Raw genomic sequence first — 16,637 nt, 5'->3', positions numbered from 1 at the left:
GAGAATTTTTAAAAAATTTTCCTACAAATGGAACTTGAGAGCTTGTTTGGGGGTTCTAGCAGGGGAGCGCAACTACTCATACACCCCTGACTGAAGACCGGTCCTCTCTAGTTGGGAAGGTCATCCTCTTCGACTGAGTGCACAGCTTTGGGAGGGACGCACATGGATCAGTGAGGGAGGAAGGGGACACCCACCTAGCCAGCCAGATCGGCCAAATCAACCCTGGCCATCAATGGGGTGACAGATGTCACAGCCAGATTGCCGCCATATCCATCCTTTTGAGAATTTAAATAAGATGATGCAAGTGAAAGTGTCTATGGGATCTCCCCTTTGGGGGCCCTTTGGCCTCCAGACTCCCGCTTCCACTTTAGCAGATGCTTCTAGCAAATCCTCAATTTCAAGCAGTCTAAAACCATCCATGGTAGCCACATAAACCTAGAGGGCTCATTCCAGCACAGACCTCAGTTCACAAATCTGACGCCTAAATTCATTCTCACTCCAGTAACCTCTTGGCAAGCACTCTGGTCATTTCTCGGATTGTGGGAAAACCATCCAGCTCCAAGCCTCCAGGTGGGACTCAGGCCTGAGCAGTGACCACTGGCTAAAGGCTAAGTAAGCTGGGTTGGGAGCCTAGCAGCTGGGAAGGCGTTAAGAGGGGATCAGGAATCCTGAAGTCAAGGGAATGAGTGGGGGCTTTCTGTGCGTGATGGATGTAGGAAGGAGATTCTTGGGGGGACCTCAAAGTTGATTCTGGGGAGGTGTTTGTGGGGGCAAGAGCAGGCAGGCCCAGGTGTTCGAAAGAAGGTAGAGAACCCAGGATGTTATACTGATGAGGGAAGAAGCACAGGGTATCCTAAGACCGATGGCCTGGATGTTGAAAATGACCCAACAGGGTGCCAGACAGTGAGCAATTGATGAGGGGGGAACTGAGGAAAGGGGGATCTTAGGATAGTGACTGGGAGAAGGGGGAAAGCTGGCAGTTGGAAGAATGGGGAGAACCCTAAAGAGAGGACTGGAAAGTGAAACTTCTGATCTAGAGGATGTTGGTGTAGAGGAGTGAGTGTGAGGAAGCCAGCAAGAAGAGGAAGCGGCCTCACGGTGGGGAAACTCCCGAGGCTGAGGGTGGCCCTGAGGATCACCCTCTGCACCCAGAAGGTAATTTCTGCTCTCTGAGGCCCAGGGGACAGTTGGTGAGTTTGGGAGGTGCTGTGTGGTTTTCAAAATGTGAAGACGCCCTGAAGGGGATTCTCTGAACGCAAGTGACTGTAAAAACAATGAAAAGGATTGTCCCAAATACATGCCAAAGGGGAAGGAGCAATTCCAAAGGAGGAAGAGGCCCTGAAAATAATCCCCGAGGAGTCCTCTTAACAGTAGAGGGAAGGGGCTGTGGGAAGGAAGTCCCGAAGTAGGCAAAGTGGGGTTCACAGGGCAGGAATGACCCCCTTTACCAGGAAGGACACCCTAGAGTGAAGGAGCTAGTAGTGAGGAGGGAGGCCTTCAGGAGACAGTGGATGTCGAAGGGGCAGGGAACACAGGAGAGGAGGAGCTGGCAGAAAAGCCCTCAGAAAGCCACAGGGGGTGAGGAGCCCTTAACGGTGAGCTTCTGAATCTCAAAAGTGTCAATAAAACACAAAGACAGGGGGAGGGGAGAATGGTAGTGAGGGGTGGGCCCTAAGAACAGGAGTAAGGAATATGGATCTGAAGGTAGAGATTTCCCTGGAGACCACCTCCCCTGGATACTTAAGGATACCTGGGGCCTCCTGAAAGATTGAGGACCCTTCCCCGGGCTGGTATGGCCCAGTGGACTGAGCGAACCGAAAAATTGCCATTTGGATTACCAGTCAGGGTACAGGCTGGGGTTGCAGACCAGGTCCCCAGTAGGGGGCGAGCCTTCTCTCTAAAAATAAGTAAAATCTTGAAAGAGTAGGGGACCCTCAGTATGGCCGTCCGCCTAGAACTTGCAGGGTCCCAGGACTTCCCACGGGAGTGAGGGCCTGGAAGAATGTGGAAAGGGGAAGCTGAACTCCTGAGGGTGGGGATGTCCCATCTCCATTCTGAAGGACCAAGACACTGGGGGAGGGAGGATGGGAGACATCAACAGGAAGTATGGGACTCCTGACGGGTGCGCCCGGGAACCCCTCCTTGGAGTCTGCGAGCTAGAAATGAGGGGTGAAGAACTTTTGGGTCAAAGTCTAAAAGTGACCTCTGGGCCTTTAAGGGGCTGGGAGGGAAGAGTGAGGAGAGAGCCGGCCACGGGGTAGGAGGGAGGATGTACCGAGTCTCCAAGACCTGGAGGCCCTGGTCGCCAACACAAACTGCGCTGAGCAAGTGGGTGAGTCTCCAGGGAGAGCGGAGGACCCTCGGGGTTTCGGGCGGGGGCCGGAAGGGGGTAAAGGGCGTCCTGAGGGAATCCGGGAGCCCTGTGCGCTGGGGAGGCCGTGAAAGTCGAATCCTGTATCTCTGACTGTCCGATGCCTGTGGGGGTTACTGAAAGGAGGGGTTGGTCCCTCAGCCCAGGGCACCCCCGTCCTCTCCAAGCTTAGATCGGATCTCCAGACCGGACGCGGGGGACGCCACCCTTCGGGAGTGCGGACCACGGCCGCCGCTAGAGGGCAAAGCGAAACTGTCAGTTACTACAGCCCCCGAAGAAAAAGCGGAAAGAGGACCGCCAATCAGAGCGCGCGAGAGAGGCTCGCGTTCAGAATCGTTGCCAATCAAAGAGCGAAGACGACCTCGGACGCAACTCGAGCTCACCTTCCAATCAGAGATGAGCATGAAGTCTCGCACCGCCCTACGGAACAAGGAGTGGGCAGGGCTAAGGAGTCCCCAGCGAGTCGGAAGCTTCACTTATTGGTCACTTTTCAGAACTTGGCTTTTAACTTTAAACGCTAGGTAAAAGGCATTTCTTTAGAGGCGCAAGACCCAGCCTGGTCTCTCCCAGCTTGGGAGGGAACCCTAAAGCGCCAGGTACGTGGTCCGTGAAGAAATCAGGCCGTGATCGCAGGAAAACCTAACAAAACAAAACCAGGAGCAATACCCCTACGTCGGAATTGCTCAGCGAGCGCTCAAAGCGCCTAAGCAGCATGTTAGGTCACGTGCTGGCAAATGGCAGGGATTCGAACCTTTAATTTACAAACCCTATCTATACATAAGGTCCAAACTTCAAATCTGGAGACCCAGGTCCTAATCATAGCCTCCAGCAAAGGAAAACCTGCCTTCTTGATAAAACTTTTTTTTTTTTTTTAATCAAGAAGGGATCACCTCCTTTAAAACCACCTCCCTGACCTCGTACTCCACCCTTCGCCAGCAGGCAACACTGTTTTCCTTGCTTAGGACTCTCGCTGCTCCTGTTCCTCCCTGCGTCCCTTCTCTGATCACCCTGGAAAGTCACGGTTTTGCATCACTTTCGTGTCACCAGCGTCATCCAGCCAAGGGCCTGGATTCCAGAGAACTCAAGAAGTGAAAGCTGGTGTCTGGGATTTTTCATCCTTAAAATGGGATGTTGTGAACCTGTTGTAAGGTCTATGTTCAAAGGGATTGCGCAGGCTGAAGACTTTGCCTCATTGATTCCCCATTACCCACCCCAGCAGGTCTGCGGCAAATCCTGATAGTTCTTCCTGCAAAATACCGTCAGTTGACTCTGGAACAATGTGGGTGTTAGGGGTGCTGAGCTCTGTGCAGTCGGGTTTTCTCAGGTTTTTGACTCCCCCAAACTTAACTACTTATAGCCTACTGTTGACCGGAAGCCTTATGGAAAACATAAACAGACAATTAACACATATTGTATGTTCTCTGTATTACATACTGTATTCTTACAATAAAGGAAGCTAAAGAAAGTTATTTAAAAATCATAAGGGAGAGATAATACCTTTACGGTACTGTCTGTATTTATTGAAAATTATCTGCTTATAAGTGGACCAGCACAGTTCAAACCCACATAGTTCAGGGGCCACCTGTACATCTCGAATTCATTCCCATCTTTCCATCTGCACCACCTCGGTGTCACTGGCCCCCTAGCTGGACCATCGCAACTTCCTGCCAGGGCTTCCACGCATCCATGCTTGCTTTGCACTACAATCCGTTCTCCAAAGTGCAGACACAGCGCTCTTCTGAAACCGTAAATCAAACTATGTCACACCCCTGCTTTCAAATGTTCCAAGTGATCTTAGTATTCTAGAAGTTAAAAAAAAACATGTCCAAAGTCTTTACTGTAGCTTACAACGTCCTTTGCACTCTGGCTTCTACTTGTGTCTCATTAAAAACACAGACTCTGGAGCCAGGTGGTCCCAGGTTCAAATCGCTGCTGTGCCACTTACTAGCTCTGTGACCTTAGGCAACTTAACCTCTCCAAGGCACAGTTTGATCGTCTCTGAAATGAGAATTTCATGAGTTAGAATTATTAATTGAAGTAGACCTATTTTATAAAATAGCTGCTAGTATGCCTCAAACCTGTCAAGATTGTGGGGGGAAAAGAAAGGTAAACTGCCTCAGACCAGGGAACACGAAGGAGAGGTGACAACTAAGTGATGTCCTGCACTGGATTCTGGAACAGAAAAAAAAGTCACTGTAAAAATTAGTTAATCTCATCTTGGTTTCTTACTTGTGACAAATACACAACAATCTGAGAAGCTAAAATTAGGGAAGCTAGGTGAGGAGTATATGGGAACGCTCTATATTTTTTTTCAAATTTTAAATCAATATTTTATTAAAATATGCTTGAATTTGGCAGTTTTTTAAGGTGTTACAACTGCACTTTTTAAATGCAGTAAAAAATTTTTTGGTTTTATTAAATTTATTGGAGTGACATTGGTTAGTTGTATTACCTTTATAGCTTCTGTAGATATAAAAACATTCCCAAACTATTTATTTATTTATTTATATACTCACCTGAGGGCATATTCCCATTGATTTTAGAGACAGAGAATGGGAGAGGGAGAGAGAGAGGGAAAGAGAGAGACATAATGTGAGAGAGAAACATCCATTTGTTGCCTCTTCTATGTGCCCCAACTAAGGATCAAACCCCACAACCTAGGTATGTGCTCTGACCAGGAATCAAACCCGCAACCCTTGGGTGGACTGAATGATGATGCTCCAGCCAACTGAGCTACGAGGCCACGGCAAACTTCTTTTAAAGATTTTATTTAATGAATTGTAGAGAGAGGGGAAGGAAGAAAGAGAGGGAGAGATACATCAATGTGTGGTTGCTTCCTGCATGCTCCCTGCTGGGGACCTGGCCTGCAACCCAGGCAAGTGCCCTGACCACGAATCAAAACGGTGACCCCTTAGTTTGCAGGCAGGCACTCACTCCACTGAGCCATACCAGCCAGGGCCAACCAATTTTTTTTTTTAATCAACCAATCCCTCCTCATATCCCTCATTTCTTCTTAGTCCCTCAAACACTATGCTTATTGAACCCTCAAACCTTTGTATTTGCTGTTCCCTCTACTGGAAATTCTCAAGTCCCAGGTGTTCTGATGCCTTCCCTAACCATCTCATCTAAAAGAACTGCTTCCCGTGCCTCTGTGTCCCCTTGCCCCGACTTTACACCTTCACAGTACTTACAGAAAATGTGTGGTTTGTGTATTGTCTGTTTCTTTCAACACATGTGGGGGTAGGGGCTGCATCTATTTTATCCCGAGTTACATCCCCAGCGCCCAGCCTAGCATAGAGCAGGCACCGAGAGCTTACTTCTTAAATGAATGGGTAGAAGAATGACTTGTTTTTCAATAAAGTGCTGGTATGACTTCCAGCAATAATAATGAGGAACTCATTTTTGCTGAGACTAATTATAGTTCAGATTCTGTGTTGACTACGTTCCACACGTGATATCCTTTAACCTTTCCAAGAACCTGGAAGGTAATATAAGCCCCATTTCTCAGATGGGGAAACCGAAACATAGAGACTAGAAGAACTTAAGGACGCAAAGCAAGTCCGAGACAGCCTAGAATGCAATCCAGCTCCTAAAACTCCCCACCCATCTACTAACTCCTCTACCGTGGGAAGGGTCCAGCCCTCCAGATTTCCGTCGAAATGTCCCTCTAATCCTAAAGAACACAGTAAGACCCCCAGAAAACAGGAATACAGATGGGAAGAGATGAAGGGCTGAGAGCCTGGACTCCTGAGTCGAGGGAGACAGGGCGGGCGGAGGGATGGGGGGAGCGGCGAGCTCCGTGCTGAGCTCAGGGGGCTTGAGGAACTAGCTCTAAGGAACCCACCGGGTACTTCTCAGGGCTACCTAAGCCCTGCAGGCCACGCCCCGTTTCTGACAAAGCCACGCCCACTTTCTTCCGGGACCCCTCCCGCCTCCTCCAGCTCTGGAAAAATCCAGGTGAAGGCGCTAGAACAGACAGGAGAGACCCTCGTGAAAATGGAACAACAGAAGGAAGGGACAGAGCCAGAAGGGTGAGAAACTCCAGACTTCCCGCGGGAGGACAGAGCCCCAGAGAGTGGAGCAGGGACAGAGCAAAACGCAGAGAGTTGAACAGACCCAGAGAGAGTATCAGAAAAAAGAAAAGCCTCAGGAATCATCATCACACAGAAACAGAATCTCAAAAGAGCTTGGTGACAGAGTTGAGCAAGATACTTAGAACCAGGGAGAGCGCTACAAACAGGTATTTGTAGGATGGAGAGAAATTTCTTTAAAAAAATTTTTTAACATTTTATTTATTTATTTTTAGGGAGGGGAAGGTAGGGAGGAAGAGAGGGAGAGAAACATCAATGTGTGGTTGCCTCTTGAGCGCCCCACTGGGGACCTGGCCCACAACCCAGACATGTGCCCTGACTGGGAATCAAACACCCTTTGATTCTCAGGCCGGCACTCAATCCACTGAGCCACACCAGCCAGGGCAGTGCCTGCACTTCCTGAACCGAGGCCCAGCCCTTTCACAGGCACCTTGGGAGCCACCCAAAGCCTTTTTTTTTTTTTTTTTTTGGTGTGAAAAATTAAAGTTCCCAGTGGGAAAGTGATTTGGCCTGAGGCCCACCATGAGGGGGTTGGGTAGCCTGGAATTGAAGCTGAGTTCTGCTTGATGCTGAAGTTCTGGCCGACCAGCCTCCCTCTCTGTAAAGAGGCCTGGGGAGAAAGAGAGAGGGGGTGGGGGGAAAGGGGTAGAGGCCTCCGAGGTGGACGCAGAACTCAGGATGGAGAGACGGATTCCAGCCGAGGCACAGAGGCAGCCAGGCTGCGCTGGGAAAAGTATGCAGATGGCGAGGCCACTGACCTGTCCTCTTGGCATTCCAGGAACAATCTGTCCCCGCTGTCAACTGGGACTGAGCCTTTTCCAACCCTGCCATCTTCTCTCCTGGGCACCCCAGATCCAGCCCACCTGGGGCTCCCTGAGAACCTGGCCTCTGTCACAGTCCCCATTCGCCTGGACGCCCTCTCCTACCTCCTGCACAGTGCCCTGCTGGGGGCCTATACCCTGCAGCAGTCTGTGCCCGCCTGCCCCTGCCACCCGCAGCCTTACGGCGCCCAGCCATGCACCACCAGGAGGCCCTTCAGGGGACGTGGGGGCTGGGACGTCCCTCACAGACCAGGATGGGGCTGGGGCCACCAGCGTCGGGGACCTGGGAGGTCTGGGCAGCCAAAGAGGGTCTGGGCAGGGGACGCTGAGGCTGGCCCCAGGACCCCGCCCATGATGCCCTCGTCGCCACCAACACCACCTACCCAGGATCAAAAGAAGGAAGCCCAAGGTCCAGAGCCACCGCTGGCCACACCGCCTGCCACTGAGGACTGGGACACTGAGTACTAGGGCCCTGAGGACCCAGCACCATGGAGTCGGAGAGGGCCACTCAGAGTCACCCAGAGGCTTTTCCTGGAGCCTAGGGTGACCTCAGCCTTGTCAGAGCTACCCCATCCCTCCCCACCCAAACCACAGCCTCAGCAGTGGGGCCTAGGAGTGAAACCTGAACCTGGCTTAGGATCCCAGGCCCGAAAAAGCCTTGAACCTCACACTCAGTGCCTCTCTGCATCCCCGCACGGCAGCATCCCCAACGATAGTGACAACCCTCAGCTCATTCTCAACCAAAGGGCTCCTCCAGCCCCATCCGGACCCCATTCTCGATGCCAAAGCTATTCACCTGCCCCTGCAACCCCTTCACATCCCCACCCTTGGCACCCTATTCCCAATCCCTTTCGTCCCCATCTCTGTCCCCACCTGCACCTGCACCCACCTCATTCCCAGCCTCTTCATCCTCATTCCCCACCTACCTCAGGTCAGCCCAACCCTCATCCTTAACTTCACCCTAAACTCAGCCCCAAACCCAACCCACCTTCCTTCCTCTCCCGGCCCCAACTGTGACATGCCCTGTGACCCCACCCACAAAGAAGTCCCCAGGCCCAATGTACCGAGACACCACCCCGTTTCCTGCCCCTGGGGGTGAGGGGCTCTGGTTGAACAATAAATGGATGACGGTCCCTCTGTCTTGTGTCTGTGTGTGTGCTTACACATCAGGCCCACCCAGCGGGTGCTGTGAGCAAGGCCTGTGAAAGGTGGCAGGGTGTTGGCAAGGTCACGGAGAGAGGTGAGTGGGGCCAGGGGCTGTGGGGAGGGAGCGCCGGGATCCCTGCTTCAGCGAATTCCATTTGGGGCCTCTGCCACCCTTGCACTTCTGTCCGCTGGAAGCTGCTGGGCTGTGGGGCCATTGTGTGGGGTGGCTTAAGGGATTTGGGGGACCCGGGGAGCAGAGAGGCCAGCAACCTGGCTCGGCTCAGTCTGCACAGAGGGGCTGAGGCAGACGAAGGGCTCAGGACAGGCTCTGCCGCTCAGGTAGGGACCAGGCATGGCACGCTCGGTGCCCTCCTTCCCCAAGACCTAGACATCCAGTCCTCCAGCTCCTTCCTCTCCCTGGGACCTGGTGGGATCCCATCCCCTAATCCCCTCACACCTACACTGAGAGATCTGGGGCCCTGGCCTCCTCCTCCCCCAAGGACTTTGGTGTCCCAGTGCCCAGCCCACCACCTGGCTTAGGACCTGGAAGTCCCCCAGGATCCCCAGGCTCTTTCTCCCCCAGGACCCAGGGGTCTAGGTCCTCAGTTCATCCTCCCTCAGACCCAGGGGTCCAGACCCCTAGCCCTTCCTCCCTCAGACCCAGGGGTCCAGGCCCCCAGCCCTTCCTCCCTCAGACCTGGGAATCCAGCTCCTGACCCCATCTCTCCCCTTCCCCACAGGTCACCATGTACAGCTTCATGGGTGGCGGGCTCTTCTGTGCCTGGGTGGGGACTATCCTCCTGGTGGTGGCCACAGCAACAGACCACTGGATGCAGTACCGGCTGTCAGGGTCCTTTGCCCACCAGGGTTTATGGCGCTATTGCCTGGGCAACAAGTGCTACCTGCAGACGGAGAGCATTGGTGAGACTCCGGGCTGAGCCGGGTCTGGGGTCTGGGCTGCGCCTGGGGGCAGAGCCTGTGGCTCAGAGAAGGAAAGGGACCAACCCAAGGTCACTGAGCATGGAAGGGACAAAGCTGGGATTTCAGTTCTGCAGTGCAATTGCAGACCGTGCTGATGGGGGTTCAGGAGGGAGGGATGACACCTGTGCACACAGCAGACGTCAGGCGTGGCAGGCGGGGCTGGGGTTGCCAGAACAGTGGTTTCTAAATCGTTACTATGTATCAAGAACTGCATTACTATGCTGAGTGAAGCAAGCCAGAAAAACACAAATACCATATATGATTTCACTTATCTGTGGGATCTAAAGAACGAAATAAAGGAACCAACAAAACAGAAACAGACTCACAGACACAGAGAACAGACTGATGGTCACCAGATGGGAGGGAGGTTGGGGGGCTGGGTGAAGAAGGTGAAGGGTTACGGAAGGGCAGGTGGGAAGTTACAGGATAGTCACGGGGATGTACAGGACAGCACAGGAAATAGACTAAATAATAATGTAATAACTATATGCGGTTCCAGGTGGCTACTTGAATTATTGGAGGGATTACTTCATAAATTATATAATTGTCTAACAAGTATGTGGCACACCTGAAACTAATATAAAATGACATTGAATGTCAACTTTAACTGAAGAAAAAAAACTGTGATAGGTACTGGGGAACACAGAAGCAAGATAGACCCTGTATTTGCTAAGTACTGAATGAGGTATTTTTTTATACTTGCTACGTGCCAGGCTATGTAATATACATGTATGTAGGTATACATATATATGCACGTGTGTATGTGTATGTTACAATATATGTTATAAATATGGGGGTGAGGATAGTAAGTACAGGGCTCTTGCAATGTATATTATGTATATATATTATATAGTATGTAAATAATGTCCATACATACATACTACATCTCTATGTGGGATATAGTATATTGCACAATACACATTTAATGAAAAGAGAGAATAGCGATTCCCAGTGCTCAGCATCCACTCTTTCAACCGTTTATTTATTGAGCGGCTGCCACGTGCCAGGCACACGGTGCCAGGGATGTAGCAAGACCTCTGCTCTCCCGGAGCTGAGAATTCACTGGGGAGAGACAGACGTCAAAACAAGTTAAAAAGAAATAAATGGAGCGTTTGCAGATACGCGCCAGTGGTAAGGAGGAAGTGAAATAGAGCAATGGGAGAGAGGATAAAAGATGATGAGCAGGGCGATAGGGGGAATCCGCATCATTCATTCTTTCATTCATTCATTCACTCCCCCAACGGACATTTCTCCAGGCCCGCGTGCACACCAAACCTGTGCTGGGGGGAGCGTCAGGCAGAATCGACCCAGTCCCTGTCCTCAGGGAACCATCAGACTGGAGGGCGAGGTAGACAAAGAGTCACAGCCCAGAACAGGGGGTGAGGATGATGCCTGAGGGGTGAAGGGATGCTTGCAAGAGGAAGAAGTTTGGAGAGGGACAGGAGTTTGCCAGGTGAAGAGGGGGGCACAGGTGAAGGAGAAGCTGGGTCAGGGATACGGAGCGGGGTAAGGCATGGCCGCCCTCGGAGGTGACAGCCTTTGCCACTGAAGGCAGGGAGGCCTGGGAGTGACCTCACAGTGCTCCCGCAGCTTACTGGAACGCCACCCGGGCCTTCATGATCCTGTCCTCCCTGTGCGCCACCTCCGGCATCGTCGTGGGCATCCTGGCCTTTGCTCAGCAGCCCACCTTCACCCGCCTCTCCCGACCCTTCTCTGCCGGCATCATGTTTCTCACCTCCAGTGAGTGGATTCCCCCTAGGCTACCCGTCTTCCTACTCCCCGCCTGTCTCCAACCCCCACCCATACCCACCTAAAACCACACTCTCGTCCCCGACTCCTCCCTCTCAACCGCATCTGCAGCCTAATCCTAGCCCCCCGCCCAACGGCCAGCTCCGAGGCTATTTCTCATTCCACCTGCTCCAACACAGCAGTTCAGTCGGTACAGCCACCCGGAGTTAGTGTCAGACCCCACAGGTGTAAGGGCACGGTTCCCAAAAAGACTGCCCCAACTTCAGCTCCAAGTGGGGTTCCCAAGCCACTTGCACTTTAAAAAATATATTTTATTTATTTATTTTCAGAGAGGGAAAGGAAGGGAGAAAAAAAGGGAGAGAAACATCAGTGTGTTGTCTCTCACACACCCCCTACCGGAGACCTGGCCCACAGCCCAGGCATGTGCCCTGACTGGGAATCGAACCAGCGACCCTTTAGTTCTCAGACCAGTGCTCAATCCACTGAGCCATACCAGCCAGGGCACCACTTGCACTTTTGACCAACTTGCTCCAAATTGGAGGGTGCCCAGGACCCACTCAGGTTTGAAAATTTGTCACAACTCACCAAACTCCAAAAAGCACTATACCTACAATTACAGTTTTATTATAAAGGATCAGCTCAAGACCAGCCAAACAAACAGATGCAGAGGGAGAAGTCTGAGAGGGTTGTCACCTTCTCAGCACACCTGCTGTTCATCAGCCAGGACGCTCCAGGGCGCTTGGCATCCAGGGCGTTTGCTGGAGTTTCGCCATTGAATCGCTGGCCACATGATTGAACTCAGTCTCCTCCAGTCTCCTCCCCAGAGTCTCAGCTCTCTGTTTTGGTGCTTGATCTTGCTGCTGACCGGCTCGCATTCCTGAGTCACCTCAGCTCAATCATGGGTGTGATCCCAGTGGCTCAACAATAGCACAGACACTCATAACCCAGGGCATTCCAATGGTTTAGAAGTCCTTCTCCCAGGAACCAGAGACAAAGACCAGGCAGATTCTTTTTGTTTTAATTTTTAAAAAGATTTTATTTATTTATTCTTCGAGAGAGGGGAAGGGAGGGAGGAAGAGAGGGAGGGAAACATCAATGAGTGGTTGCCTCTCATGCGTCCCCTACTGGGGACCTGGCCCACAACCCAGGCATGTGCACTGACTGGGAATTGAACCAGCAACCCTTTAGTTCCAAGGCTAGCACTTAATCCACTGAGTCACTGTAGCCAGGCTCAGATTCTTTATGATGTAGCACATCCCTCCCCCAGCCCCACACCAACCCTACTTCCTGTCCATCTTTACTCCCACTTTCAACCTGACCCTGTTGTCACCCTTACCCCCATCCCCACCCACCCACCTCTTTCCTCGGTCTCACCCCCACCCCCATCTCCAAGCCCAGCCTCCTCCGGTTCCTACACCCACCCTCTCTCCCCAGCCTTGTGCGTTCTGCTGGCCTTGGCCATTTACACTGGAGTCACCGTCAGCTTCCTCGGTCGCCGTTTTGGGGACTGGCGCTTTTCCTGGTCTTACATCCTGGGCTGGGTGGCCCTGCTCATGACCTTCTTTGCAGGTACCGGGGCCGGGGGTGGGAAGGGCAGTGTCTGGGGATGAGTGGCTGCTCCACACAGGCCCCCAGCACCCAGCCAGAGGGCAGACCCAGGCTCTGCAGACACCCAGGGAGAGAGGGGGTGCTGAGGCTTGGGTGGGGCGACCATCAGAACCTTTCGCCCGCAGGAATTTTCTACATGTGTGCCTACCGGATGCATGAATGTCGGCGCCTATCAACTTCCCACTGAGCCCAGCCGCATCCACCAGCTTCCTCGGAAAGTGAAAATGAGGTCCCTGAAGAGGAGGGGGAGGGTCTAGAGGCCTGAAATCCTGGTTCCTGGGGGGGGGGCTCCATCCTGGACTGTGGGTGGAGACCCCTGACTCCTGAGTCCTGCAGGGGAAGGAGGAAGAGTGGGGCCTGGTGGGAGGGGGCTAAGAAGACCCAAGGCCCCACCCACCAGGGTGGTTGTTTGAGAAATGGAGTTATCTGTTAGAGCGATTTGGGGGAGTCTAATAAAACTGAAGTGAAACTACTCCAGTGTGACTCCCTGAGGCAGACGCAGAGTGAGCGTGGTGGACAGGGTTGGGAGGGGGGTGTATGACAGCAACCCAGCCTGCTGTTTCTATAGGCGAGGGGCAGAGATAAATCACACAGTCCCACACCGATGACAGTTGGACTTCTAGGAAACCGATGTGTGGTTCCAGTTCTGACACCAGTTCCAATGTGTATGTTTCTCCCTCACGCTGCCAAGCAGTTCACTCGATTCTGTCATTATCTACCTGGAGAGAGCACCAGATCCCCCAGGTACAGGGCTGCCCCATCCCCTCTTCTGGTGGCAACTTCTAGTCCAGCATGTCACCTGCATTTCTGACCACCAGTTATAGACAGGAGGCTCCCACGACCCCCTCCTTGGGTTCCATTAATTTGTTAGAGTGGCTCACAGAACTCAGGAAAACATATTACTTAACCAGATTGCCAGTTTTTTATAAAAGGATGTAACTCAGGAATAGCCAGATGGAAGGGACGCATAGGGCCAGGTATGGGAAGGTATGGGAAAGGGCCTGGAGCTTCTCATTCTCTCAGAAGTCACCATTCTCCCCAAATCTTCAAGGGTCACCACCCCCGAAGCTCCCTGAGGAAGTTTCATCACGTAAGTGCGATTGATTCAATCTCTGGCCATTGGTGATTGAACTCAACCTCCAGCTCCTCTCTCCTCCCCAGAGGTCAGGGACTGGGACCGGAGGTTCCAACCCTCCAGTCACATGATTGGCTCCACTGGCAAACATTCCCTGACCCTTATGTGGGATACAAAAGTCACCCCTTTCCGTAGCAAAAGACACCTTCACGGCTTTCATGACTTGGAAAATTCCAGGGTTTTAGGAGCTGTCGTAATCAGGACTCAAGCAAATATGCATTTCTTATTATAAGTCACAACCCCACAGTAGGATAATAGGGTAAATAGAAAGCTTGGTAAAAAACAAATGAACAAACAAAAAACAGCTTTCCTCCCCACCTGCCCTGCCCCATCTCCAGCTGGCTCTCCCAACCTCCTCTCCCCTCCTAATGGGCTCCTCCCACTGCAAACCCCAGAACTCTGAGGCTTCACCTCCTTTGCCTGCTTCTTCGCACACCATTCATGACCTTGACTTTCTCTTCATTCGCTCATTCATTACTTTATTCGACAAACTGATACCAACTGCCCCGAGAGTTACTGATGCCAGTCATAAAATAATAAGACTGTTTAACAGGCCAGTTCTAACAATGAGAACATTTATCACAGCCTATGCTAGTAATTATTATATTAATAAAGGCTGACTCCCCAGAAATAATATTTACTGGGGCCTCCTCAAATAATAGTAATACTATGTTTATAGAGGCTTCTTCCACTAATAATGGCAGTTGAGGCCTTCTCTAATTATACTTTGCTGAAGACTCTTCAAGTAGAAATATTTACCGAGGCTTATTCCAGGGATCATATTTATAGGAGCTTACTCTAGCAAGAATGACGTCATAACCGCAGACTCGTATCGCCAACTTCTTACTCAACATTTCCTCTCCCAAAGAAGAGGCATCTCACACCTCACATATCTGGCTCTGAGTTTCTGGTCTCTCTCACACCCCACACCTGCTCCACCCATGGCCTCCCCCATCTCAGTAAATGACAACTCCCATTTTTATCCAGCTGCTCAAGTCACAAACGGTGGGGAACATCCTCCGCTGTTTTCTCTCTGTTATATCCCATATCTGATTCGTCAGTCAATAGTGTTGGCTTCCCTTTAAAAATGTGTTTGCGGTTTGACTCTGTCCTGTTTAACCAGTTTCCACCCTAATGCAAGCCACCATCATCTACCCCCTGGGTTATTGACGCACCCTCCTCGCCGGCTCGGCCCTTACTCTCCGCCCCCTACAGTCCCACAGTTCGTTCTCGATGCAGCATCTAGAGGAGAATTTATTAAAATCACATCACTCCTGCTCGAAGCCCTCCAGTGGCTCTGATCTCAGGTGAAAAGCTAAAATTTATCAAGGCCATACAAAAGGCCCCGTATTCTGGCCCCCAGTAACTCTCACTTAGTCCCCCTCTCACTGACTGCAGTTCAGGGGTCCTCAAGACTCCCCCAGATTCAGTGAGTTGCTGGAAGGACTCACGGAGCCCAGGAAAACTGCTGCACTCACAGTTAATGGTGCAGTTTCACATCAGCACAGGCAGGAGCCTCCCAGGGCAGCGTCCGGGCAGGACCAGGCACCAGCTCCCAGTTGCCTCTCCCAGTGGAGTCTCAGCAACAGCACTTACTTCTCCCAGCAATGGTGTGTGATGACTCTCAGCACTGCCAACAGGTGAAGCTCACCCAAACCCTGGTGTCCAGGATTTTCATGGGACGTCTGTTTTGTGAGCAGGGAGCACCCACCAGGCTGACCTTAGTTATTCTGTTTCTAGCCTCTCCAGGGGTCAAAGTGATATAGCACAGGCAACCACAAGGCTAATGTGGCCCCCCCAGTGAAAATGAGTTTGACACCCCTGGTTTAGAGGTTCCCTCCCAGGACCAGGCCAGATCCACCTTTCTTTGGTCAATGGGTAGAGGTGAGACTTAAGGAGATGAGAAACAAGGTTAAAACCTTGAACCTGGAAGTGGGGTGAAGATGAAATGGGGCGGAGTTGAGACTGGATGAGTAGGGTTTGGGGAGAAGCAGGAAGAAGGAGGTGGGTGTGGGACTGGGGCTGCAGTTAGGATTGGAAATGATCTGGTGTCAGGATGGGCATGAGGTTAGGGTTAAGTCTCTGGATGAGTTTGGGTTTGGGTTTGGGTTTGGGATTGTGCTTGTCAATAAGAATGAGGTTATGCCCTGGCTGGTGTGGCTCAGAGAATTGAGCGCCAGCCTGCAAACCAAAGAGAGGGTGGTTCAATTCCCAGTCAGGGCATATGCCTGGGTTGCAGGCCAGGTCCCCAGTAGGGGGCGTATGAGAGGCAGCCACATATCAAAGTTTCTCTCCCTTTGTTTCTCACTCCCTTCCCTTCTCTCTAAAATTAAATAAACAAAGTCTTTTAAAAAATAAAAAAGAATGAGTTTAGGTTGGGGGATAGGGCTGGTGATAAATTAGGGATTAGAGCTGGGGTTAAGGGATGGGTTGTGTTTGGAGTTGGGGTGGGATTGGGATTAGAGCTGGTTTGGGGAGTTGGGTTGGGGCTGGAGCTTTGATTATGGATGGGGTGGAGATAGGGGTATGGATGGACTGAGCTGAGATTGAGTTTGGAGATGGGTTTGGAAATGAGAATGGGGTTAGGTTGGGAACTGGGATGGGGTTGAGTTTGGGATGGTGCTCTGACTTTCCCCCTGACCCCACACCCACGGCCCAGACTTCCTGAAGCCTATCCACCTGCTCCTCACTGGAGCCATGTCCACAGCCACTTTCGTGCTGGTGACGCTACTGCT

At 51.7% G+C, this 16,637-nt stretch overlaps 2 protein-coding genes across 2 annotated transcripts; both read left to right on the top strand.

The window, feature by feature from the left end:
- The first annotated feature begins 6,367 nt into the window (after positions 1-6,367).
- On the top strand, positions 6,368-7,751 carry C12H19orf84 (chromosome 12 C19orf84 homolog). The gene is made up of 2 exons (XM_024566488.2): positions 6,368-6,402; positions 7,241-7,751. The coding sequence occupies exons 1-2, from the start codon at positions 6,368-6,370 to the stop codon at positions 7,749-7,751; spliced, it is 546 nt and encodes a 181-aa protein (XP_024422256.1).
- A 930-nt stretch (positions 7,752-8,681) lies between these two features.
- Positions 8,682-13,049, top strand: LIM2 (lens intrinsic membrane protein 2). Its single transcript, XM_024566352.3, has 5 exons — positions 8,682-8,768; positions 9,170-9,350; positions 11,001-11,150; positions 12,594-12,728; positions 12,893-13,049. The coding sequence occupies exons 2-5, from the start codon at positions 9,176-9,178 to the stop codon at positions 12,952-12,954; spliced, it is 522 nt and encodes a 173-aa protein (XP_024422120.1). The 5' UTR covers positions 8,682-8,768; positions 9,170-9,175; the 3' UTR covers positions 12,955-13,049.
- The last annotated feature ends 3,588 nt before the right edge of the window (positions 13,050-16,637 follow it).

The sequence above is a fragment of the Desmodus rotundus genome, chromosome 12 (genome assembly GCF_022682495.2).
Source record: "Desmodus rotundus isolate HL8 chromosome 12, HLdesRot8A.1, whole genome shotgun sequence".
Taxonomy (NCBI): domain Eukaryota; kingdom Metazoa; phylum Chordata; class Mammalia; order Chiroptera; family Phyllostomidae; genus Desmodus; species Desmodus rotundus.
The sequence above is the reverse complement of the archived record's forward strand: the minus strand, read 5'-3'. Positions and strand labels throughout refer to the sequence as shown.

Excerpts from the sequence above, each read along its gene's own strand:
- C12H19orf84 (XM_024566488.2), top strand. The coding sequence starts at position 6,368 with ATGGAACAACAGAAGGAAGGGACAGAGCCAGAAGG. Across the intron at positions 6,403-7,240 it reads GAAGGGACAGAGCCAGAAGG|GAACAATCTGTCCCCGCTGT; the intron begins GTGAGAAACTCC and ends TTGGCATTCCAG.
- LIM2 (XM_024566352.3), top strand. The coding sequence starts at position 9,176 with ATGTACAGCTTCATGGGTGGCGGGCTCTTCTGTGCCTGGGTGGGGACT. Across the intron at positions 9,351-11,000 it reads CCTGCAGACGGAGAGCATTG|CTTACTGGAACGCCACCCGG; the intron begins GTGAGACTCCGG and ends GTGCTCCCGCAG. Across the intron at positions 11,151-12,593 it reads CATCATGTTTCTCACCTCCA|CCTTGTGCGTTCTGCTGGCC; the intron begins GTGAGTGGATTC and ends CTCTCTCCCCAG.